We start from the raw sequence: 27615 nt of genomic DNA on the forward strand, positions 1-27615 counted from the left end.
GGTTAACGACTCAATGGGGGGGGTTTGATGATCACCTTTGATGGCGACTCCTTGTGCTTCCCCGTCTTCCACCTTCATGATGTTAACACAACCCTTTTGTTATTCATGCCCCCCTAATTAAATAAAAAGCTATATGAATACAGAGGAAACTTAAAAAGAAATAAATGGGAAAAGAGATGAATAAATTAAACTCTGTAACTCCATTTCAAATTCACCAGTAATAAAAATTACAATAAATAATATATAATTAATATGAAATTGAGTATTTAAATAAAATTGATACTTATCTGAAAACAATTCAAATCATAAATAAAGTGAAAGCTGCTCGACCCCCCCCCCCCCCCCCCCCAAAAAAAAACAACCCAAAAAACAAAAGAATTTAATGAATGACTGGAATGTTTTCTTTTGTTTAATCATATCCTCCCCTCCTCATATATATGTATATATATATATATATATATATATATATATATATATATATATATATATATATATATATATATATATATACATATACATATATATGAGAATTTAAAAAATAGTTTTCATTTAATTTTATTCTGTATTACAGACTAAATGTTTATTTTATTTTATTAATCTAAAAAAATGAATACATTTAATAAGTTTATTGGATAATAAACTACACTGATTGGATTTCCAGGAGCACAGATAAAGGTTTGTGGGATTTATTTGTTTTAAAGTTGCAGAAAAAAAGCAGCATTTCCTGCAGATGTGTGATTAACAATCTAAATGCAAGATGTGTGTGAGGGTGGGTGTGTGTGAGAACGTGTAAGAGTGTGTGTGAGGATGCATGTCATTCCTACAGATAAGCAGCAGTGTCAGCCAATCACAGCTCAGATTAAGTCAATCCCCTCTTTAATCACGTTGCCCTTTTCAACCTGTTGCTGGACGCAGCAGAAACGCTCTGCGTCTCCTACTGGTGGAACTGTGTACTGTTAACCCCTCAGATATTCTGCATGGAAACACAACTGGACAGAAAACAGAAACACTTGACTAAAAACTCACACAATTGTGTGTGTGTGTGTTTGTGTGTGTCTGCAGGTGAGGATGGCCAAAGTGAAGCAAGTGGGTCTGCTGGCAGCAGGCTGTCAGCCTTGGAATAAAGATGTGTGTGCAGCGAGTGGAGACCGCTTTGCCTACTGCGCGACTTTGGCCATATACATCTACCAGGTGACCATGTGTGAGTGTGTGTGCATGCTGGGGCTGCTTATCAGTTCCACCTGTTGATAGTTATCCATCCTGCCTTAGATCAAATGCTTTAGCCTGCTGCTGCTGGTGGTCGGATGTTGTGGAGGGATATTTTCTTGGCTCATTTTGGGCACTTTAGCATCAACGTGGCATGACTTAAAACTCCAGTGGATTCCCCGATTGCTACTTCTTATCAGCAGGAACACCTGTGTGTAACTGTGGGGTAGATTGTGATGGATAGCTCACCTTTTAGGTGATCAACAGAAGTTTTCCAGGCTTTTATATCCTGTCCTGGAGGTTTACAATTCAGCCACATAATGTAGTGTTTATTCAGAAACTGTATGGTAAATCCACAATGAGTAATCCTTTATAACACCATTATTTGTCACATTTTCATCATAAAAAGATAGCTCTATCACTACTATGTTACGCAGAAAGTCTGTTTTGACCTGGAAACAATGATGATGGATCCACTTCCATAGGTGAATGGTTCTTGTTTGATGCTGCTTTCGGGGATTTGGAAGCCGTTTATTTTGGTCACATTTACTGGCTGACATCTATTTTCCCTTTTCTTTCTGGCTCCAGTTGGACCAGCAGTACAATGAGTTCAAGTTGAGGTCCATCATGTCAGAGCACAAAAAGACCATCACCGCCATCAGCTGGTGTCCCGACAACCCAGATCTGTTTGCGTCTGCCTCTGCGGACAACCTGCTCATCATCTGGAACGTGGCAGAAAAAAAGGCCGTGGCCAGGCTGGACAACACTAAAGGTGAGATGATGATGTACATCAGCAGGATTTAGTCCGTTCTTCTGTCCAGAAAGTTTCATGGCTTTCTCTCGTCTTCCTCAGGAATTCCTGTGTCCGTCAGCTGGTGCTGGAACTCAGCTGATGGAGTGGCGTTTGTCTCCCAACGCGGTCCGCTCTACATCTGGGTGTATCGAGGTCCTGACCCGGGTGTCACGGTGCATAAAGAAGCCCACTCCTTCCTGTCTGATATCTGTCTCTTCAGGTGGCATCCCACTAAGAAGGGCAAGCTGGTGTTTGGACACACGGATGGAAGCTTGTCTGTTTTTCAGCCAGGTACCGACCCATGTTTGCTCCTGATGGGGTTTCAGCACTGATGATTGAACATAAAGCTTCACCGACTTCTCGGTTCTCCTGTTCAGGAAGTAAAAGCCAGAAGCACGTGTTGCGTCCAGAGTCTTTAGAAGGGACGGATGAAGAGGATCCAGTCAGCGCTCTGGAGTGGGATCTTTTGTCAACCGACTATCTGCTAGGTTGAACGAATATTTACTCTTCATGAGATGCAGGATACATTCCCATTGTGTTTGTGTTGCACTTTTGCATCATGCTCCTGCCACGATCTGACGTCAGGGCTGGCCCAGAGTCTTTACAGGGCCCAGAGCAGGGCCGGACAAAAAGTGAACAGGCCTCTGGGCCCAGAGTGTTCCAGGTGCCCCCTTCACAGCAACATTGTAAAAATTGTAAATGATACACCACGAAACGACATTTTTAACATCTCTCAGCCAGTGGTGCCAATATAGCAATACACTAGACACTGTGGTGTAACTATGTGGCTTTTGTGTATATTTTGTTTTATGTCCAAACTGCTGGTGTATCGTGGGCTCCACATGGGCCCCAAGTGGGCATGGGCCCCTGGACCCGCGCCCTTAATGCCCATTGGATAATCCAGCCTTGGCCCAGAGTCTTTACAGGGCCCTATACAGAATTTTACACAAGATTAGGCTGATATAGCAGCAAGATAGCCAAGTGTTCTCATTCCAATTTCTGCTGACAATGGAGACTTCAAACTACAACTATATGGATACATAGTTGGAATCAACATCGATCAATACTAGTGTGATAACATCATAATTTAATTATAAGGCTCAAATCTCCAAAAATAAGAGGATATGTTGTTCTTTGTTGGATTTGGTGTGACAAGGCATCTACCTGCCCAAAATAAGCCCTTCTCACCGACACAATGCTAAATTCTGATTTTCATGGTGTGAGTAATAACTCTGCTGTTTATCTGTTACTGTGAATTTCCTGTCCATTAATCTCACAGATTACCGTTTTACATTAACAGGTAAACTTTGACGGCCCTGTTGAAAGTGATCGGTGTCAATGATTCTAGCTATGACTTGGAACTGGATTAATACTAAATATAGTATTATAACACACATCCTGCTGTTAATACTGATTTGTTCATGGCACCATATTGCAGGCTGTTTGATGGCTTTACCAGCCTTTATGGCTTTATCATACTAACTTATTTTTAATGAGCTTTCATTCCAGCCTCCGTTAAACCATTGTCTATCAAGCACATCAACAACAGTGTTTTTATAATCCTGATAAAATGGTCTCTGATGACGACATCGTCCTCTCACAGTGTCTAACCTCCATAATGGGATCCGGCTGGTGGACAGTGAGGCCTTGGTTTGCATCACGTCCTTCTGCTTCCCTTCGGCTGCTGCATCAGTTCAGTGTCTGGCATGGGTCCCATCTGCACCCGGCATGTTCATCACTGGAGGTAAAGCCTACATTTTTTTACAGTAGCCAGCTGGTGTGTGGGACATGTTATCAGTATCTTCTGTGTTCAGAAGGATTTTCATTTGCATATTAACAAGAACTCTGATTTTAGGAGGATGTGAGATGATGGATGGAGGTTACAGAGTTTTGTTTCTATCTGTCAGACTCCCAGGTAGGCGTGTTGAGAGTTTGGAACGTCTCTCGCTCCACTCCTCTGGACAGCTTTAAGCTGAAAAAGACTGGATTTCATGCTCTGCATGTCCTAAACTCCCCTCTTGCAAAGAAAGGTAACATCATTTAGTTTAAATAAAGTATGAAAATGTAAATGAGATACATGACAGAAGTTGTGATTGATGCATGAGACCCTTTAACAAAACACAGCGTTAAGCAATTTTTAAAGAAAGATTTATTTAGTGGAATGGGAAAATCCTTATTAATAAACATACAACGCATTGTTGTAAATATTTAGCAAGATGTTAATTTCCATCCCCTTTGTGCCACCTTTGTTTTTTTTTTTTTTTTGGAATAAAAAGTGCTTGATTGATTGATTTTAAACAACCTTCTCTCTGTAGCCCAGAGCTCCAGTTCTCCCAGTAAAAGTCAATACACCAGCTCCACCAGTGAGGCAGTTCCTCCCCCGACCCTGTCTCAGAACCGGTCCTTTTCTCTACCCCCTGGCCATGCAGTCTGCTGCTTCATGGATGGAGGAGTAGGACTCTACGACATGGGTGCCAAAAAGTGGGACTTCCTACGAGACTTGGTACCCCGCAGGAGCCCTGCACACATTTAAAAGCTCCCCTTGCTCCCTGTTGTTGTCTCATGATTCTTCCTCTGTTTTCAGGGTCATGTAGAAACTATCTTTGACTGTAAGTTTAAACCAGATGATCCCAACCTGTTATCTACGGCTAGTTTTGATGGAACCATCAAAATCTGGGACACAAACACACTAACAGCTGTTTATACGTCTCCTGGCAATGAGGGAGTGGTCTACTCCCTGTCGTGGGCTCCAGGTAGGTTAATTACATCTATAATCAAACATTAATGATTAAATTACCCATGTATTCACAGTCCAACAGGGTTAAATAAGCTTACTGCTGGTGCAAAAATGTTGTAATTACTGTTCAATAAATGACAAGAATCTGGAACTCAGAAATGCAAAAACATGAACACTTTGATTATAACTTAATATTTGATCGTACAAAAGTGCAATTGGAAATATGAACTTGGACTCTGTCACATAGAAAAATGTCAACCATCCAGCCAAACACAGCGGGGTTCACAGAAGTGTCCGTCCGCTCACTAACAGAAGATGGATGTGTGGTCAATAAACTGACAGGAGTCGGGTTATCAGCTTACTAGTGTGGAGTAAATAGGAAAAATACAAATGTAGGTTTAATAAGCTAACTGAAGATAGTGGGTAGTAGGGTAATAAGCTAGTGAAAGGCAGCTGTAAGAATGAGATAATGGAAGCTAGGTATTGATAACAAGCCAACGGCAAACAGGTTAAGGGATAAAAGCTAACTAGTGTGAGGGTAGCCAGACAGAAGCCAGGTGTCGGCAATAAGCTAACAAAAGACATGAGTAGCATTATCAGGTGACTAGCGTGGGGTAATAGGCTAACTGAAGACAATTACAGGGTAAATAAGCTAACAGAAGACAGGAGTAGCATTATCGTGTGAATAGTATGAGGTAATAAGCGACCTGAAGAAAATTACAGGGTAAAAAGCTAACAGCAGACAGGAGTAGCATTAGCAGGTGACTAGCATGGGGTAATAAGCTAACAGAAGACAGGAGTAGCATTATCAGGTGAATAGTATGAGGTAATAAGCGACCTGAAGAAAATTACAGGGTAAAAAGCTAACAGCAGACAGGAGTAGCATTATCAGGTGACTAGCATGGGTAATAAGCTAACTGAAGACAGGAGTAGCATTATCAGGTGACTAGCATGGGGTGATTAGCCAAATGCAGCTGTTAAACACAAGAAAAAAGAAACTAAAAGTAACCACCTTAAATGAATGTGCTGCATTTTAGACTGAGGAGGAGGAAAGAAAATGAAAGCAGTACACAAATGCAATGCTGACTGGCATCATAGTTGTAAATAGTTTTGATTATGATACTGTTGCATAATGAGTCCGTGGGTGACAATTTGATGTGAGCTAAAATCACAAATTCTTGCATGATTACAATTTGGATTGACTGGATTCAATAGACCAGAGGTTGATCTAAAAAGATGTAACATTCGAACTTAAAACAATAATTTGCATATGTATGATAAAAAGCAACTAAAATATCAAAATCTAATTTTTTCCTGTCAGACGTTTAACTAAAAAACAACTCATTGCATTTATTTTGATTTATTTGTTTGTATTTATGTTGTTTCGTAGGTCTACTGCTGTTTGTGTTTGTTGAATATGTTGTGTCATGAAAGTTGTTGACATTTCTTTGTGTTTTGAAGGAGACCTGAACTGTATTGCAGGAGCGACGTCTCGTAATGGAGCGTTTATTTGGGATGTGAGGAAAGGAAAAATCATCACTCGCTTTAACGAGGTTCCTTAAAAATGCTGTTAAATATGAAATTAGTCAGGAAACGATTCACAGCCTGAAATCTGGCTGATTTATGTGATATCAGTTATCTGAAAAGTCTTCATTTTCGTTGGTTATCGTGTCTACACTGATTACTTCTGTCTTCTTCCAGCATGGAAAGAATGGTATCTTCTGTATATCATGGAGCCACAAAGACTCAAAAAGAATTGCCACATGCAGCGGAGACGGGTTCTGGTGAGAATCCACATATGTTCAGACAGCTGTTTTGTTGTTGTGGCCCACAGATATTCACTGTATTTTATCTATGTTTTGACAACAGCATCATCCGGACCATCGATGGTAAAATCCTCCATAAGTACAAACATCCAGCGGCTGTGTTTGGTTGTGACTGGAGTCAGAACAACAAGTAAGATCTCCAGTCTCCTCACAGCATCAACACTCCTTCACCATTTGAACCTTCTTTACCTGGTCACTTTTATACCCATTGCTATTGTATAAGCCTAAAATGTTAATAATTCACATAATGAGTTAACCATTTATGAAGACTTAAGGAAGTTAATATAATTTGTACACAAAGTCCGAGTACAAAGGAATTCACAAAGGAATTCTTTCAGTAGAGCAAAAAGACTTTAAGACTTTAAGATTTATATATATGTGTGTGTGTGTGTGTGTATACATATATATATACATACACATACATATACACACGCACACACAGACACACACACACACACACACACACATATATATATATATATATATATATATATATATATATATATATATATATATACATATATATATATATATATATATATATATATATATATATATATATATATATATACATATATATATATATATATATATATATATATATATATATATATATATATATATATATATATATATATATATATATATATATATATAGATATAAGACACTGTTTTTTCATTTAATTGAGTTGAAGAAAGAAAAAAACAAACAAACACACAAATTGGTCTTGGACAAATTAGAGTACTTTTCTGTTGAACAGTGGGACAAAATACCTGTCAACAGGTGCAGAAGTCTGACTGAGAGGAACAGAAAACACCTGACTATAGCGGAAACATTAAAGGATTGTTCAACAAAATAAGTGATGTAATACTGTATGTAATAAATTGTCTTATTTGTTTACTTTTAAAAAAAAAATATTTCTATTGAACCAGAATTAGAAAATAATGTGATGATTTTTATAAAATTTTTATTTATCATTACTTTCGTCACTTTCAGCTTATTTTACAGGCAGCTGTTTTTTTCCTTCTTTAATGAAAGGGTATGAATAAATATGAGCACAACAAATATATATATACATATATATATATATATATGTATATATATATAAAAAAAAAAAAATATATATATATATATATATATACACGTGTGTGTGTGTGTGTGTGTGTGTGTGAAGATGTGGGTCTTTAGCAAGGACATAAAACCAGAAACAGTCAGCTCTAATGTGGCAAACTGTTCCACAACTTCAGAGCAGAAACCATTAAAGCTCTGAACCAAAAACAGAATAATAGAATAGAAGTACTTTATTAATCCCAACTTGGGAAATTTAGTTGCTGCAGCCTCCATGCACAATTGTGTTTATAACACAAACAAACAGAACAGTATAAAATTAAAAAATATCTGCGAAACAATTACAAGAGGAGGTAAATAACATTGTACGATGTAAGAGTAATAGCCTGTCATACATATTAAGATATGGTAACAGTCGTGATGTCATCTAAGACACAAGGAAGAAGGATTGAACAGCCTTATTGAGGTGGATAAAAATGACAATTTTTCACATCATTTGAGTGGATACAAATTTAAAAACTGACCCAATCATACACACATCAGGGTGAATTAATCTTTTTAAGCAGTAAGAGAGTTCTTCCCCTTCTGTCTTTTCTAAGGGACATGATAGCGACAGGATGCGAGGATAAGAATGTCCGCGTGTACTACCTGGCCACCAGCTCTGACCAGCCTCTCAAAGTCTTCACTGGACACCTGGCCAAGGTTTTCCATGTTCGATGGTCTCCTCTCAGAGAAGGAATACTGTGCTCCGGCTCAGATGATGGGTGAGTGCAGAAACACACGGCCAGGGGTTAAAAGCACTGTCGAAATATGTCGCAGAAAAACCAGGAGCAGAAATATGAGGAATATAACAACATGATCATACAAGTCTGAGCGGTGTAGGAGTTACATTATTGACACTGATAAATGGGAACTTTAATTGAAGATGAATTCTCAAAGCAATCAGCATTTCTGTCTATGTGTGCAGCACGGTTCGTATTTGGGATTACACACAGGATGCATGTATCAATGTGCTGAGTGGACACACAGCTCCTGTCAGAGGCCTGATGTGGAACACTGAGGTCCCTTACCTCCTCATCTCAGGTAAACCATTAACACCAGAGCTCTGTCAGTGTCAGAAACATCCACAGGAACATCTGCTGGATGGATGGATGGATGGATGGATGGATGGATGGATGGATGGATGGATGGACGGATGAATGGATGGACGGATGAATGGATGGATGTAATATGGGTTTGTTCATCTGTCTCATTCATCATTCACTATTCTTCACCTCAGTTGTCAGTGCTTTTCAAGTTGTGGCTGATTAATTTGTAGATTTCATAGAAAATTAAGTTCATATAAAATTCCCAGAAACTTGTAACATATTTTTCATATTGAAGAATATTTTCTTAACTCTTTCCTCATGATGCATACTTTGTTGTATTTATATTTAATATTTGTATTTTATATTTTTCTTAATATGTTTTTCTGTAGTTGAGCTGTAGTAAGACACAAATTTCCCCATTGTAGGATGAATATCATCTTATCTTATCTTATCTTATCTTATCTTGTTTTATCAATCAGATATTTTAACTTACGTCTTGTTTTTATGTTTTCCCCACAGTTCTGTATGAAATCTTTGTCATAAACGCCGCTATGATCCGCAAAGCTGTGCAGCTTGTTTCTGTATTTCAACCTGAACTGTATCTAAACAAGGTGGAAATTTGTTTAGTTTAAGCCATAAATTGTGTTGTTTTGTAGGTTCTTGGGATTATACCATCAAAGTGTGGGACACCAGGGACGGCACGTGTCTAGATACGGTCTATGACCACGGAGCTGATGTCTATGGTGAGAAAGTCCCATGTGAACAGGAAAATTATACAAAATTGTACCTCTTTCCTCCATACAATTTCTTTTCTTAGAGGTCCTGCACAAAATTAAGGTCTGAAAATGATAAATGACCAATTTAAGTCGAACATTTTAAGTTTAATTCCCATCCCATATTAACAATCTGAGCTTCCAACCCATCAATATGTTGGATTCCAACTAAGATCCTTTGTCTCATATCAATGTATCTCTTCTTAATCAGATCAATCAGTCTCTTTTAATTTGATGTACTTTCAAGTTCATTGATAGATAAGCAGTCATTAACAAATATCATGGTTTGTTATCCTGTTACAGAACTGTATTCAGTCTTCTTTTTATTTCTATTGTAATTAGAAATGCAAAAGAAGTTTATTTATACGGCACATTTAATGTAGCCCACAAAACAAATCAATGAGTTTTACAGTAAACATTAAAATCATTACAGTGGGGTGCAGGAAGCACTGAAGAAAGTTACAGTGTGAGGAATCAACAATTAAAGATTTTATCCTTGTTTTAAAACAGCTGATAGTTTCAGCAGACCTGCAGTTTTCTGATTTTTTCAACCACATTTGAGGAGCGTATAAACCGATCGCCGCCTCTCTATGTTCAATTGTCAAATAGAAAGTGGAGCTGCTCCTGATGACCCAAGGAATCTGGTTGATTCATAACAAACCAGAAGATCCTGAATGGATTTAGGCCCTCAACCATTTAGTCCTCATAAACTAACCGCAGGATTTACAAGTCATTTCTTCAACAAACAGGAAGCCGGTGTGAAGATATGAAGACTGGAGTTATATGATCCACTTTCATGATCTTAGTGAGGACTGGAGCAGCAGCGTTCTGGACTAACTGCAGCTGTCTGATGGACTTTTTAAGGAGACCTGTAGCTACAGCGTAGTAGTTCTTTTAAGCCTTTGAGCGACATTATCAGGAAACATGGCATAAGCTTCACTGTTACGCTGATGACATACAGCTTTACTGATCCCTTAACTAAAGCTGTACGTCTATAACTAACCAGTTACTGAAGCTGCAGGATGTAATAAAGACATAAACATCTAAATGATCTGGGACTGAATGTTGATAAAATTGCTTTTGTTTGTAAAAACCTTAAACAGCCATGTCTCTAAACATGTAGTTACTCTGCAAAGCTTTGCTTGTAGCGTCTGGTTCAACTGGGAGGATGCTAGGAGCAGTTTTCATTAAGAAAATCATCCTCCTAAAAACTGATGCTGAAAAACTGCAGCATGTATTCATTCAGCTACTGCAGCACCACGTTGGCTATGTGTCCAAGGAACTCCCTGAAGAGTTTTCATTTAATCCAGAACCATTTCTCCAGTTCTGACCTCTAAATTTGGACCCCTGTTGGATTTAGAATAGATTTTAAAATCCTTTTTTAAATTATAAACGAAGCCCTTAAATTACCGGTGTGGGCTTTTAGTTTTCACTGCTTTAGAACCAGCTGCCTTTGTGTGTTTGGTTTTTGTTATTTAAAGGTGCAATTTAAATAAAGTTGAGGTTAATTGTTGTTGAGGAGTTTCATTGTCCTGTCTCGGCATGACTGTATTTCCTGTGTTTACCTGTGTGTGTGAAGGCTTGACGTGCCATCAGAGCCGTCCCTTCACCATGGCAAGCTGCAGTAGAGACAGCACGGTGAGGCTGTGGTCCCTCACCCCGCTCATCTCTCCTCTGCTGCTCAACATTCTCAGCGAGCAGCCGTGGGAGAAGATCATCGGGAACACAGGTGGGAGCAGATCCCAGGTTTGCAGATTTGCTGTGAGAAACGGTCAGACCGAGCAGCTTTTTTCTCTGCAGACACAGCGATGGTTCCTGGCTCGCCGCCGCTGCTCTGTGGGAAAGTTTCCAGAGACATTAAACAGGAGCTGGACAAGCTGAGCGGAGACATCCGGGCCAAGAAGCTGCGATGGTTCTCTGAATGCTTCTCGGTAAGAAACTCTAGATGTTATGAAACATCCCGATCGCGTATCCTCTGAATCAGAAAACGTCAGACGGACCGTGCAGGTGGAAAGAGAGACCTGAGGTGTGGAGCAGAGCAGCTGCTTCTCTGGTTTAGAACAGGCTGAGTTTGGCTGGGAAGCATCCTCTACAGAGTCTCTGTTAAAAGACACCTGAGCTACTTTGCTGCCTCCAGCATCTGATTCTGGATTTTTAACAAAAAAATCAATAATGGTTAAAATAAGTTAGCTTCACAGCCCTGACAAACCTTCAAAGTCACCAAATTTCATTTACTTGCTGCATTTGAAGCTGTGAATCTTTCAGAGGGAGGATGAACTGCTTTCAGGAATCCTGCAGCACTTCACTCCGTTACTGGTTTTAACTGGAAGAGCAGCTTTGTTGCTTCTGCATGAAGCTCTTTTAAACTGCGAATCAGCAAAAAGCTTCTTGCTCCACCGCTCCCCAAATTTAATATTTACAGATAGAAAATACAAATCAAACAGAGAGGTTAGGAAAGAAATGACCTTTAACTTGTTTTCTCCGCACCAAGTAGACGTGTCATCACAAATAGATGGAAAGAAATGTTTGTTTAGTGACGTTTCAGGTTGTTTAGTTCGATTGTGTAAAGCTTTATTCTTTATTGTGTTGCATAATGCTTTCACAGGAAGAACAGAAGAAAGGAATGATATGCAAACAAGTGAACTGAGTTTGTTTTTTCACTGACAGCTCTATGTTGCGTTTCTGAACTTGTGTGTGTCCTGTTGAGCAGCCTCCAGGGGGCAGCAGCAACCTGTGGGACCTGGTGTCCGTCATCAACGGGCAGGACGACTCACTGCTGCCGGCCAGCTACAGCAAAGGAGTGATGCACATGAAACATTTGCTCAAGTTTAAAACTGTAAGTCAGTCTGACACACAGCAGGAGTTACCTAACGGCAGGAAACTGTTTTCACAGCATTTAGGATGGGAAATGGAAAAGTATTTGAGTTCTTTCATTCCTGTATGTTGTTGTTTCAGTCTGAAGCACAGGAGCTGACCATCGTAAAGATGTCAAAATTTGGGGGAGGCATCGGAGCTCCCAGCAAAGAGGAGAGGCTGAAAGAAGCAGCAGATATACACCTGAGACTGGGACAGATCCAGAGATACTGTGAGCTGATGGTGGAGCTGGGACAGGTGTGTGTCTGCATGTGTTGTGTGAGGTGATCGCTAACATGGTCTGACACTGGTGAGCTGATCATGTAGAAACTACAAGGATGAACTCTAGATGGTCAACATGGTTACTCTGATCTGAACACAAGATTTTTACAAATAAAAAGCAGATCTGATTTTCCTCTCTTGACCTCGTCCAATCAGGGCTTCAGGCTCAATTCAGGAAAAAAAATGTCTGGTGGTAAATTTATCTTTGCAAATAACATCAGAGTTTGTATTTGTACATGAAGTTTTGTTACCCTGGGAGAAAATCTTCCTGGGAAACGTATGTTCGTGCACGTGTAGAAACGAATTTGGGCCTGAAATGTTCCTCAGTCAACCAGCATGAAATGTTAGTCTAATTAATTCCAGAAAGGCTGTGGATTGATTATGATTTATCACACTTCAAAATGTAAACACCCAGCTTGTAGTTTGCCAGCTCTCAAACCTGAAATTGCAACCTCAAGAAATGCATGCTGGGAGTTAAAGAGAGGTGCTTCAGCGAAACTAAAATTCCTTTCTGCTCCATTTGTAAAGGAAAGCATTTTTGTTGATTGTTCCATCTTTGAGATTTTGTTCTCTAACTCCCTGATTTTTTCCATCCTACTCTGGTCACAATCAGACATTATGCAGATGAAACAACCTGTTTTCTTGGTGGTGAGCATGCAGCAATTAGGTGCTTTACTACCACCAGCTGGTCAACGAGTGTCCACAAGAATGTCAGATGGGACGGCTAAGTGGTTAGCTGTGTGATAAATGAAATAAGTAGCTGCTGTTTCATCCAGCCTCATCCAGCTTTGCCCTGAGAGCAACACCTCAGGGCTGAAGGTTACACATCTGGGGAGGAGAGAGAAGTGGATGTTAAAGAACATAATCATCTCCTGGGCTTCCTCTCTCAAGAGGAATGTATTTTAAAGACAAACTACAAAACTTTTGCCATTTTCCCCGTCATGCGCCTCCTATCGACGGCTAATTCGGCATCCATCTTGCATCCTACCTGGCCTGTTAACCCTCACCAGCCAGCAAAAGATCCTACAATGACTCTTATTTTATCCCGTTCTCTCTTTTAATCTTCTTACGTTTCTTTGCTGAATTAGAGATGTTTGGTTGTCCAAAACAGCCAGTGTGTTTTCAAGTGTGAAGCAAAACTCTGCTGCAACAGCGTCCCGGATGAAAAAGTTGTATAGTGCAGTTTCTCTGCTTTGGAGCGATGCTGGGATCAGCAGCAGCTTCAGGAATACACAATAGATGTCATTGTGTCGTCAAACAAGTCTGAAACGCACAGTTTACATTGTAGATCACAGAATCCTTTCTAAGTGGCTGGAAAACTGGAGTGGACTCTGGAGTGGTCCTTAACTGGTTCAGGTCATATTTAGAAGGCCAGAGATATTTTGTTGCAATTGGCTGCTATGAATCTGAGCGAGTAGCCATGACTTGTGGGGTACCTCAGGGGCCAGTCCCTGGACCTACTTTGATCAACCTGTATGTGTTCCCGTTGGGTCAAATACTACAGAACTTTAACATCGATTATCACAGTTATGCAGATAATACACAACTTTATGTGTCTAATAGACTTACTGTGTCAGTGTTTGGAGCAGAGAGGAGGGTCAACATCGGTAGACATCCTTCAAAACCACCAACCAAGTTTGCAGCCTTGGAGTGTTGATAGACTGAGATCTGACTTTCAGCAGCCACATGAAAGCTTCACTAAGATGCTTTTTACCAACTCAGGAACATCAACAGTTTGGTCTCCCAGAAAGATCAGAGGAAACTCATCCATGCATTCATCTGCAGTCGACTGGATTACGGTAATGGTCCATTACAAGAATTCCTAAAGAGCATTAAACATCTGCAGCTCATCCAGAATGCTGCAGCTGGAGCTCTAACTAGGACTAAGAGGTCTGAACACATCACACCAGTTTTAAACTCTTTTCACTGGCTTCCAGTCAGTCACAGGATAGATTTTAAAACCCTGCTGATTGTTTACAAACCCCAGAACGTCTGTGATATGTTCAGAGAATATGAACCAAGCAGAGCTCTCAGATCCAGAGACTCAAGTCCACTAGTCCAGACCAGAGTCCAGACTAAACATGGAGAAGCAGCATTTAGCTGTTATGTTGCAAACAAGTAGAATAAACTACCAGCAGAGATTAAACTTTCCCCAAATGTAGATACGTTTAAATCCAGGTTAAAAACATTTATTTTCTCATGCTCCTGCATGAAATCTGCACAGTAACTATTAAATGATCTTCCTTCAAATTATTTCAATTTAATTTAGGATTTTATTGTGATATTTGCTATTTGTTGTTGTCTTTTATGCTTCCTTACACCAACTGTAAAGCTTTTATCTGAAGCACTTTGGATAGTATTGTACACAAACAGTGCTATACAAGTAATCCTAACTTGCCTATTGTGGAATTCTGCATAGACAGATTAATTTATGTTCATTACTATCAATGCTAATTTACCAATAAACTTGATGTTTAGTCAAATATTTTCAAGCAACAAAAATGTGTCCTTGATCAAACACACACAGCTCTCTGGTAAAACAATGACTTTAAGAAGTCGTTTCAGAACCTCAGTAGGAAGAAAAACATACTTTAGAGAAGTGGATTCACTTCTTTTTGTTTTGCCATGACACATAAGAGCTAAATAATAACAGCTTTGTTTATTGTAAGGTACGTTCAGTGAAATAGTTGACTGCAAAATATGTTTAGTTGGTGAAAATAGTTGTTTTATTAGTAAACACTGCAGAAACGCTGAGCTGGGGAGAGCTATAGTGAGCCTCTTAATGCACCAGCAGCTACCCTGGAATCACAGCGGCATGGAGGTATGGATCGCAGCACACGTACACCATTAGGAGAGGAGGGGGCAAGCAGACTCTTTCTGAAAACTGCCCCTGTTGCTTTTACAGTTTTCAGAGACTCTGGTGAAATAATATCAGTTTATCACATTCACTCTGAGACACAGCTACCGCACCATCAGTCTTCAAAATGTATGTACTCCTCTTTAGGATCGTGCACTAGTGCAGAAAGATTGGAGGCTGTCTGTTTTTTTATTGGACAGTTTTATTTTCCATCATCCAATCAGAGAAAAGTGTAAAAACGGGGCCAAAAATCTTTTTCATCTGAGTATTCCATCGCTTTGCATTTATGAACTTTGTATTTAAAATGCAAATCAATTTTTACAACCCTGTAGATCCTCCTCTACACACACAAACCGGATTTTCTCTGGCAGACGTGTCTTTTTTTGTGTGGTTCTTTTTTTTCTGAACAGGCCAAAAAAAAACTTGATTTACAAAAGCAAATTTGGAAATTACTTGCAAATATTCATCTAAATCCAAAAAAATCTTTATGACTAAGCTTCTCTCAGAGAGATAGGACCAAGTTCTGATTTTTATTACAGATAATAATAGGTTATTATAAAAGAACAAAACAAGAACATGGTGTGATACTCCCTCCACTCACAGCTCGGTCTCTCTGCTCCGCCTCCTGCTCTGCAGCTGCATGTTCAGATTTGTTTTTCCTAGAAGAACATGTGTGCTTTTCTGTCTGCGGTTCTTCCTGAATAAATCCTCAAAGTTTAAGGTGTTCTGTGTGAGGAAATCCTCCCAGAATGAAATGGACAGGTTGTGACAGCTGATCAGAGATTTATAAACCACAGGCATGAACATCACGAATGTTTATACTCAGAGTCTCTCTGCAGCAGCTCTGAAATCATCTGAGCTTTAAATCTGAGGGTATTTCAGGTGAGATGTGGAGACATCGGCTTAACGCTCAAAGCCTCAGTTGTGGTTCTATTAACAGAAAATTAAAGTTGGGTCTTGACAGTTTGGCTTATGTCTGTTTCAGTGGGAGAAAGCTTTATCTGTGGCACCTGGAGTCTCCATGAAGTACTGGAAGAAACTCATGCAGAGGTAAATCATCTTTCAGTTTCTAATCTAGAATCCCAGAACTTTACACCACGATGAAAGTTGGTCTGCGTCCCACTTCTGTAACATTTCATCCTAACTCAATAAAACCTCCTGTTTTATTCTGAACCAAAGATGTGAGATAGTAACAGTGATTTTTAAAACCGTATGTCTATTTCAGATTGTCCAAAAACAACAAATAAAGTTTTACAGTGGAAAAGTTTTCACTGTTTCCAGGAAAAAGCACGGTGCAGCACTAACTCTGAGAAGTTAGTGGTAAAATTGTCTTTGGTTTTCGTTGATAGTGATGACAAACACACATTGTAAACATTCACATTTGCTGTTACTGTAATAAATGTTACTGTTAACGTTTATTTCCATTCCTTACGTCCAAAGGAACTGAATCATGCTGCAGACAGAGTTACCATGTTTTTAGTGAAGTTTGGGTTTGTGTGTAAATTAGTTTGAACCTTTATGTACTAAGTTTTTGTTTTTAGAAAAAAATAGAAAAAAACTGGTGCATTGCTTTGGTCCAAACATCCAAAGCTCAACTAGTATTTGTCAGTGATGATTTATAAATAACTTTGGTCTTTCAACATTTGCAGAACAAAATGTTGGGTAAAGATTCAGAAAGTCTGCAAAACACTTATAGTGGAATGGACAGGGACAAAATCCCTGTTGGTTGGTCTTCTCTTCCTCCCAGCTGTATTTTATTTATATTCAACTATGAAGTTGGTCATTAAAGAGACTAAAAATAGTTCATTTAGATTTCCGTTTTAAGTAAAGTTTAAAATACACTAATAAACTAATAAAGATTTCAGCTTTTGTTGTTTGCGAAGAAACTTTCTAACTTTTCTGGAAATAGGATTTGCTCTGATCCAACCAGTGTTTAAACACGGTTTTTATTTATTTATTTGCTTTTTGTCTAAGCTTTTCTCACACTGCCAAACTTTACATATAAGTCTCATAAAAACACGTGAAGGTGTCTTGTCACCTGCGTTACAGGCGAGCCGATCAGCTGATGGCCGAGGACAATGATGACGCCATCCCGTACTGCATCGCCACCGGGGACGTTAAAAAACTAGTGACCTTCTTCACTGGTAGAGGACAGCTACTGGAGGCCTTATTGATCGCGCAGGTCCGGATGAGATGTGAAGGGTTTGGAAATATTGATCGGAGCTGATAATAAAGAATTATTCTGTTGTTTTAGGGAGCTTGTGAAGGCAACATCAGCACGCCACAAAGTTCCTCAGTCAACCACACAACTAATGATGTGGACAACAGACAACAATACCAGAGGTATCACACCGACTGTCGGCCGACTCTGAACTTTGTCAGTTTGTTCTTCGTTCTACAAACGATACTTTTCTGTTTGTTTGCTTTTCTCCTGCTGGTGCGAAAGAAAAAGAACCAGGATTTAGATTTCAGTCTCATATACTTGAGAGAACTGTTTTGGACAGATGAAAAAATCAAAACAAAAACACATTTAATTACATTTTCATCTTTTTCAAATGATGCAGTTTATAGATTAGAGTTCATATAATAATATAAAAGAAGTTAAATACTAAAGACACTGTTAACCAGAACTATTTAAATATGATTTCTCCAGTTCCCACAGAATAACTTGAAATTCCGGTAATGGGATAAAGGTGGGCAGCTTTAGATCCAGCTGTATCCTGTCCCAGGTTGAAGGAGCAGTTAGAAAACACCACTTTTCAAGCTCCGTAAACAGGGAACACTAAACTAAATGTACCAAACTCCTGGAAGAGTTAAGTCGAAATGGCATGTAGGAGGATAAATATGAGGGTAGGAGCCCAGGACTGGATTTGGAATTAAAATATACCAGTGCAACAGTGTGAGGACGCATAATGCTGACCAGTTGATCAGAGTACCGTGCAATGGTGAGTGAGGTGTTTAGAGTATGATTATAAACCACACCTGACATCTTTTAGACCAGGGGGGTCTGAAATCAGTCCCTAAGGCCATCTGTCCTGCAGGTTTTAGATGTATTCCTGCTTCAACACATCTGACTCGAATTACATGGTTCTAATAGCCTATGAACTTCTGCACAATGACTCGTTAGAGTCAGGTGTGTTGGAGCAGGAATACATGGAAAACCTGCTGGATTGTGGCCCTTAAGGAATGGAGGTGGACACCTCTGTTCAGTGTCACCATTGTGTGGGTGAGGTTAGAAATGTGGAAACAACAAACCTCTGCAGGGCGTTAAATGTAAAACAAGATTTATAGAAAATACATTTTTTAGTTTTGTAAATGACATAATTTGAAAGGAAGATTCCCGTCAATAACAACACACATATTTAAAGGAGGCCACAAATTCAGTGGATATTGTTAATACTGACGTTATAAAAGGGAAACAGATGACGCCTCATTATTGTTTGACACCAGCATTCAGTTCCAGTCGAGGATCAGACAGAAACTGAATTATGTCCAATAAGGAGCTAAAGTCTCAGAGAATACCCTGACAGAGGCAAAACTACGGTTGCCCTGAAGTGCAAACCACAACAATAAAAGAAAAAACACAAACTACAAAACAAAAAAACACAACAACAAATTAAGAAACAGCAACAAATTGAAAATGACACCAACAATTAAAAAAAACACGATGACAAATTAAAAAACACGACAAATTGAATGAACACTACAAAAAATTCTAAAAAACACAAAAAAAAAAAAAAAAAAAAAAAAAATTATAAAACACAATGACAAATAAAAAATTACAACAAACTTAGAAAAAGCACAACGACATTAACATACCATAAGAGGTAGGTATCTACGGGGAACAAGAGAAATCACTGATTGGACGATGGTGCCAGACGGCTTTTGAACCGGAAGTTGTAGTTTGGTACCTCATTCAGTGTGAAGTAGAGGAAAGGCTGAAGTAGTACTAAATTTGTTGTGTTAAATACTACAGAAGTGTTCAAAATAGTTTTAGTGTGCTGATTGAGACACATTTTATGTAAAGTGTGTAATAATCAAAATATTCTTGGATCGCAGCAGCTATGTTTGGGCTCCGGGTTACGTTCATGTTTTGAAAACTGCGCTACATACACAACAACTTCCGGTTCAAAAGCCGTCTGGCACCATCGCCCAATCAGTGATTTCTCTTGTTGCCCGCTGGTACCTACCTCTTCCGGTATGTTAATGTCGTTGTGCTTTTTCTAAGTTTGTTGTCGTTTTTTGTTTGTCATTGTGTTTTATCATTTTCTTCATGTTTTTTTATTTGTTGTGCTTTTTTAGAATGTTTTGGTAGTGCTAATTTAATTGATTGTGTTTTTTAATTTGTCATTGTGTATTTTTTAAATTTTGTTGTCATTTTCAATTTGTTGCTGTTTTTGAATTTTGTGTTGCGTTTTTTGTTTTGTAATTGTGGTTTGCACTTCAGGGCCACCGTACAAAACGGTGTAGCATGGCATAAAGAAGGAATGAACCTGCGATGTTATTTAACCTCTTCATTACCACTGGATAAAGAGTTGGTTTACTAATGGATCGCTGACGGCCTGGTGGTAACGAAGAGGTTAAAAGACATAATATAGAAATCCAGCAGTTCATGTTAAACCTTTTTTAAAGCTTTATTTCACAGCTCAATGTGAATTTATAACTCTGTACATGTTTCCTCTTTTCATGTCCAGCCTCCTCCATAAGGTCTGTAAGGAACTGGCCGAGTGGTATTTCCAAGATGGGTGTTCAGTTCTGGCTGCGTGCTGCCACCTGGCTGTGGACAACGTCCAGGTGTGTATGTGTGTCTGCGTGTTGCCGTTCACACCTTACTGAGAGTAACTGAAATGTAGGTAAACACATGCGGTGTGTTTCCAGCTAGCCATGTCCAGTCTGATCCGAGGCAATGAGCTGGAGCTGGCGGCGTGTGTGGGTCTGGTCCTCGGAGAGGCAGCCAATCAGAGCACAGCCTACTGCCTTGAGCTGCTGGCGAGGAAGTACATGACCACCTCTACATGGTACAGCGGCACACATCACTGCATATAAATTCTTATCAAAACAAGTTTGTGCTGAATTTTTTTAAACTTTAAGATGTTCAGATGGTGTTTATATGTCAGAAATCAGATAAGGATAAGAACTTTCCTCCTCAGACCTGCAGCACAGCAACCTGCAGGGTGGAGCTTCTGCCGTTTAGCATAACAAGCGCTGCATAGTTCATTTGAAGGGGCATATTATCTGCAGGCCCTTTGGCAGCCTCTCCCACTGTTTTGCTCGTCCTTTTGCTGATTTTGTTTCATTTGTGCATGCCGGCTAATGAAGGGTCATCTCAGCTCATGGTTCTGGTCAGTCCAAAACAACAATCAGTGAACTGAATGAGCCAAAGAAGACACAAGCTGCCCTCATTGGCTTTGAAAGCTTCCTTCTTTCTGTGAAAGATGCCGATGAGTTAAAGACTCGTCACATAATGTTTGTCTGCAACATCCTGATGTGCAAAGTCTTTCCTGAAAGAAGAAAACAATGGGAACAGTGTGTTGATGATGTGTTTGGTAGTGTTTTAAGTTGTTGCATGTTTATGCTGCCGACTGACGTACTGCAGGACCATCTGCAAACTTGTGAATCTTCAACGTTTCTTATTGACGTTTATCCACTGCTTTCATCCAGACAAACCGTTTTTCTTGTCATTAACGTGATGAACCGCTCCTACTGCTGCTGCCTGTTTTGTTTATCACCACAGTTTTTATGTTTTCATCAGCTGCTTTTAGACATCCCATATATCAGAGATGATCCTTGTCTTTTTAAAAGACCGATAACCATGATGCCCTGCACGTTTGTGATAGTCATCAGTTTATTTCTTATTATTATCTTCATTATTATTGGCACTCCTTACAAACTGAGCTGAAGATGTCCGAGCTCATTTCGTTTCAGGCTTCTCTTTTCTTGCTTTTCTCTTTGCTTTGCTGACAGCGACAATCTTTTAGTTTCTTTCTGAAGGCGAAAGCATGACTCCTCCATCAGCTGTTTGTGAAGCATCCAGGAGTATCGTTGGAGCTTAACTGATGCTGCTTATTTTATTTGGTGTGAAGTTAATCGTCATAACTTTCTGACTTTGAATCCTACTGGAAGAGTTGCAGCTCCACTCGGTACTGATTCGTTTCTCCCCCAGACTTTATATCTGTCTTCTTTTTCATGCAGGGAGTTTTCAGCCGGTCTGCTGCAGATGATTCCCGACAACCACGTCCTGTTGGCGAAGCTGTGTGCGTTTTACCCAGGAACTGCTGCAGAAATCAACCAACTACACGAGAGGGTGAGTCAGCTAAAGTTTGGAGATGGATTAAAAGTCCATGTACGATGATGTTAAAGCACGTTGTTTGTCTTAAAAGTGCGGCCTCCCTTCGCTGGAGGAGTGTAAGGATTTGGCAGAAGCAGCCGTGAGTGAAGGAGATTTGTTTTCTGCAGTTAAATTCCACCTTCTGAGCTCCGAGCCGGAAAACGCTCTACAGATCGGGATAAATCACGTTAAAGGTACTGAAAATATATCTAGATGTTAGACGTTCCTTAAGATCTAAAGAAGCTTTATAAGTTTAAACTGATAACATCATTGCTTTTATCCATCAGTAATAATATTCTGTATTTATTTAGTTATGATGCAACAATAAGTTTTAAATCCAGTCATTAGGAAATAAAATCTATTTGATCTTGAATCATTTATCGGTTCTGATGGATAAAAATCTGTCCTCATCCTCTGGAAACTGGTTTCTTACCAGAACAGCTGTCTGGATCTGACTGGACGTTGGACAGCGTCTACCCGATCCTGGATCTGATGAGCTACATCCGGACGGACCGCCTTGTCCTGACCAAGCTGACGGAGTGAGAACATTTCTTACAGCTACAGTGGTTTAATACATTTGGTCTGACAAGGAAATTTCCACCTATGGTGTCAAAGTTAATGAACATCCAGGTGTGTGTGTGTGTGTGTGTGTGTGTGTGTTCAGAGCCCGCAGTGAGCTGCTGATCCTGTGTGGTTACATCGGAGGACTGCTGGCCATCAGAAGAAACTACTCCAGCATTGTACCTGCGCTCTACGAATACACCAGGTAGGTTTAAGTTTACTATAGATGGTTAATATTTAATTAAAGCTTGTTTTATGATGGATGCTGAAGGAGTTTGGCTCAGCTGGATTTGCTGAGATTCAGATCCATGTAGCAGATTTTACATTCCCAAGTTAAAAAAAAAAAAAAACCTCTGAAAATAACTTCAGCATTATTTTATGTTTTACCTCAGTTTAATTTGATTTGTTTAGATTCCTCCATTTTTCCAATGCAAAACTGCAACACTCCAAAAAAGTTGGTTCAGAGAATTTTCTTCCACTTTGTATCGTTCCTTCTAGTCTCCCAACACTTCTAGATGTTCGAACATTTCAGTGATGGAGAGTTTCAGGTTTTATTTTGTCTCATTATTCCTACAAACACATCTTCAGGTGTTCAGCAGTACAGGAACATGCTGGTTTCTAAATTCTCCAAACTTATCTGTTGGAGGCGAGTCAGGACCAGAGGCGGTCCAGCACCCTCCTCTTCCTCAGCAATGCTGCTGTAATGTAGCAGAATGTCCCTCCCCATCATGTTCACTGCATGGACGTCCCTGAAAAAGAAGGCGGCAAATGTTCTCTGATCCTCATCCCATCACAGACCTTTTAGACTCGACGCTGACAACAGTCAGGATGCTTCTCCTGCTCTTTGCTCCAATTATTCCAACAAAGATCTGGAGTACGGATTGGTCTGACCACAATCCAGGTCTCCACTGTGTGATGGTTGATCCCAGACGCCTCCCAGTCCACTGTCGACTGAGGAACTCTGGACCAGGTTAACAATGCAGCTTCTTCGTGGCTCAGTAAAGTATTAAGTGACATCTGTGAACATAACTCTGGATTTCACAGCTTGAAGGTTTCCACAGTGTTCATGTGGTTTTATCAGCTGGTGATGATGATGTGGGAGATCCCCATTATTAGTTTAAACTTTGACTCTAAATGACATATCATCCCAACAGATGTTGGACTGTGTTGGACATACAAATGAGTGTATATGAGCCAATAAATTCAAGTGGAAATAAAAAAAGAACCAATTTGACTTCATTCTGTCTGATAATAAAGTCAAAGAAAGTTATAAACCCTGTTTTTTCTCATTTCTCATCCCATTCAATTTTCTTATGATGTGAAATTGTAAATAATTTGTCTCGTCAAGGTTTGTCTTTACAAAGATTAAAGTGATGTTTTTTCCAGAACTGGACTGTGCTGCAGGTCCTTCTCGTCTGGCCTGCAGAATAGATGGATGGAGAACTTTTATATCCTCCTCTCTTTTCACCCATTTCTGGTACTTCTTGTCTCCATGATCTTTGTTTTAACTTGTGATCAGTGATCATTTCTTTTAAGGAGAATCCTTCTGTTTTCCCTGATCCGCTTGATTTGAAGCTTCTTTGTGTTTCCTCTCAGAGGATCAACCCACTCTGGGTGGAACTGATGAGTGTGTGAAGGTCTTCTTTGTGCTTTTCAGTCAGCTGTTGAAGAGGAGGGAGGTGTGTGTTCCCCTGAAGATTGAGCAGCTGTCTGTGGAGCTGGATGCCTGGAGGTCTTGCACACAAACCAATAGCATGTAGGTTACACACACACACACACACACACACATACACATAGTTGACCCTTAAAACTCTATAACCATCTTTTAAGATGTAAAAATACATGTAGAAGCTGAACTCTTTAAACCTCAGTCAGCATTCGAGCACTATTTGTTTAGAAAAGCCTCAGTTGTCAGATTATGAGGCTAAAATGATGTGAAATAAACGTATCAATAGATTTTGCGCCATAAAGGCCAACCAACAGAAAAATACACACAGATCAACAGTGACCAAGCCTTTTCTCATCTGAGTATCATTCACTCAGGTCTTGGCTTTCAGGAGAAGGAAATACTGGCCATGACAGAAACCTTTTACAAATTTATACTTTCCCTCATTTACTGTTATTTATGCTGCTATTTATGTATTTTCCTCACAAAACCAACGATTACTCGGCTGTTTTTTTATGACACATCATTTCCAGGTTAAAACAGAGATCTCTTAATGGTGACATGGTGCAGCAAATGTTAGGATCCAGTTGCAAAACAATAAGACAGAAGACAAACAGAATGTAGAAAATAAAGTTTATTAACAGACCTCATGGAGACAAACGCTGGGAAAACATGGCAGATGATCTGACAAACAGCGACTGACACCAACGGGTAAATGAGAAGCAGTTCAAGTGAGTTAACAAACAAAACTACAGCAGGTGAGATAATGTTCAGAAAATAAAACGGAATGCAAAAATCAAGGGAGAAGAAGTGCAAAATTAAAAAGGAAAGATAATTCAGAATGATAAGACTAAAAAGCAAAACCCACAGACCCTGACACAAAGTAGTGATAGCGATCACTTTTTTATTAGAATCATGGATCACTTCTTGTGGATTTACTATAAGGAGTCTCTGAATAAACATCAACATTATTCCTGCAAACAGGAATAATGTACTGGATTGTAAACTTCCTGATTTAAAGGTTAGAAACACACAAAAAAACACATAATTTAAACAAAACAGAAATTACAAAACACTATGAGATTGGCCACAGTGAAGATGATGCTCCTGAGCTTCATCCTCAACTGATGCTGAGGGACTAAGATGGGGTCAGTTACCACGGAAACCAAGAATTAGAGAGAAAGCTTCACGGAGATGTGAAGAGCAGCTTGTCTGGGATGTGTTGCTCTGACTGATTGCAAAGAGGGCTGTGATGAATTTGAAGAGATTTGATGACTAAGGATCAAAACATTCTTCAGGACTTCCAGATGAGGATGGCTGGCAGCGAGGAGACTACAGGGAAGAGGACCACTTTATAATCAGAATGTTGATGTCTGTCGAGTAGTTAACCAACTCTTAATGCATTTCCCCCCCTCTTTGTGTGTGTGTGTGTGTGTAGGAGGATCTTTATTTCTGGGCATGCACTTATCATAATAACAAGTCACATCCACACATATTATTGCACATTAACACAGTCAAAAACATGGATTCTGACAAAACATTCAGCTTGTATTGCATCTGACTCGGTGAGAAACATCACATGTACAGGTGGAGAGTCTGTAAGCAATAATAAAAACTAGCAGTTGAGGTGGTCGTGTGTTGGACGGCTTACTGCACATAACAGACTTCCACCAAGCAGCTCATTTCCACCCTTATTGTGAAGAATCTTTTTAATAATTCATGTGTCCACATTTGCTTCCAGATCACTTCCGAAATTAAATCTAATTTAGACCAAGACCCATTTTCAGAAAATAATTATAAAAGTCCGCCCAGCAGTTTTTTGTGTAAAGATGCTAACAAAGAGATTAATGCAGGCAAAAACATAACTACCTAGGAGGAGCCACGGTAACGTTGCTACTGTCCTCGGTGATGAAAGAAAAGGAACAGATCCTCTGCATCTTTGAGTGAATTCAATTAAATAAGTTAAATAAAAGAATAAACACAATGATGACAAGGTAAAGTCACTCTTTTATCAAACATCAGAAACCTTTTTATTTGTAGAACTCCCCTTTAGAGGAACTTTACTGGATCTCCTCTGCTTTCCAGTCCAGCACTTGTTGGCTCTCCTGTAGTTGAAACAATGAATATTGATAATAAACATCATGTTCTTGCTGTTGGGTTGTAGGTCCAGGATAAGAAGACAGTGTCAGAGGTAGCTGAAGGGTGGTCCTGTAAGACACTGCTTTCTGTCCGTCTCACGTCCTGCAGATCAGGACACGCTTACAGAAATGGAAGCATGTCACAAAAACAGATTAAGCTTTTTTTTTTTCTTGAAATTTACTTATTTATTTATTTTTATTGTCTCAGAAAAGGGGAAAGTATTTCTTAAGTAAACAACAGACCTGCAATACACACTGTTATTCAGTTATATGTTTTAGATTGTAGAGCGCCGTACATTTTTCAGTAATTACTCCTATTCAGGTATTAAATGTAGGAGTTAAAGTTCTGCTCGACTTTTCAGAGCTGCTGAATAAAAGCAGAAAAACTTGCTGGGACGCTAACATACATGGTGTGTGACTGGATCTTATTAGTAACAAGTTGAAGCTTGTTGTGAACAGCAGTCTCAAGTAAACTGAAGATTTAATATAAAGGAGATGCTGAAGCTGCAGCTTCTTTATCTGCCGGATCACAGCATCACACGTATCTCTTTTCAACAGAACTGCGTCAGAAGGTCAGAGAGAAGAGTTCAGCTGCCTCGAGAGGAGAATCCAGCCGACTGACCCAGGTAGGAGATCTGGATTTATCAGAGTGCAGCTTCAGATGCGGCTAATAAACACTGTTGCTCCTCTTAAATAGTCTCACAGGGACAATTAGGTGAAGTCCTGATACATGATGTAACATAATCAGTAATCAGGCTTGACCTCTGTACAGATTTAATAGTTAATCTCTGAGCTACGGTGGCCCTGAAGTGCAAACCACAAGTACAAATTAAAACACATGGCAAATTATAAAATGACAACAACTTTAAATGACATGACTAATTTAAATTATAACAATAATTTTAGAAAGCCACAATAACAACATTGAGATATTACTGACTGACTGCCAGCATCATTGTCCAGTCAGCAGTTTCCCGTTACTCACTGGTTCCTACCTCTCCGATAGCTTGATGTGGTTGTTGTTTTTATTTGTCGTCGTGGTTTGAACTTCAGGAGCGCCGTTCTGAACTGCTGATGCAGCAAATGAGCGCTGGTTTCTTTCCTCCCTCAGCAGCGTTAGTTCTGTGTGGCGCAGACTACGTAACGGGCTCCAACCTGCCGAGCCACTCAGACCTGCAGCTGTCCTGTTTCACCGGACACAGAATACAGGTTTGCTTCATTTCATTTCTGGACTAAAACCTCTAAAATGTGACTTTGTTCATGCTCATTTGTGTGTGTGTGTGTGTTTTGCTTTTAGGGCCCAGTGTTTTTGTTGGAGGACAATAAATCTGCCATTTCTCTCAACGATGCCCTGATGTGGGCCAAAGTCAACCCGTTCTCTCCGCTGGGAACTGGACTTCGCATCAACCCTTTCTAACATGAAGAGGAGGAGGAACCA

The 27615-nt window shown here is 39.6% G+C and overlaps 1 protein-coding gene across 2 annotated transcripts; it reads left to right on the forward strand.

The window, feature by feature from the left end:
* Positions 1–1062: 1062 nt before the first annotated feature.
* Positions 1063–27594, forward strand: wdr17 (WD repeat domain 17; the record flags this gene model as incomplete). Of its 2 annotated transcripts, none has more annotated exons than XM_079264445.1 (31): positions 1063–1191; positions 1795–1978; positions 2060–2290; positions 2377–2487; positions 3603–3743; positions 3907–4029; positions 4315–4502; positions 4584–4752; positions 6198–6289; positions 6438–6520; positions 6606–6692; positions 8231–8395; positions 8599–8714; positions 9376–9462; positions 11072–11221; positions 11293–11423; positions 12203–12328; positions 12448–12603; positions 16470–16534; positions 17534–17666; positions 17739–17827; positions 20179–20278; positions 20363–20502; positions 21677–21788; positions 21865–22006; positions 22249–22351; positions 22477–22578; positions 24031–24129; positions 26736–26803; positions 27289–27386; positions 27475–27594. In XM_079264445.1, 31 exons carry the CDS (start codon positions 1069–1071, stop codon positions 27592–27594), a joined length of 3834 nt encoding a protein of 1277 aa, XP_079120571.1. The 2 variants fall into 2 exon arrangements, with proteins under 2 accessions (XP_079120571.1, XP_079120570.1); XM_079264444.1 differs by having other exon boundaries at positions 1069–1191; positions 27298–27386.
* Between the last annotated feature and the right edge of the window lie 21 nt (positions 27595–27615).

This window comes from Telmatherina bonti, assembly GCF_933228915.1.
Source record: "Telmatherina bonti genome assembly, chromosome: 3".
In the NCBI taxonomy this organism is placed as follows: Eukaryota; Metazoa; Chordata; class Actinopteri; order Atheriniformes; family Telmatherinidae; genus Telmatherina; species Telmatherina bonti.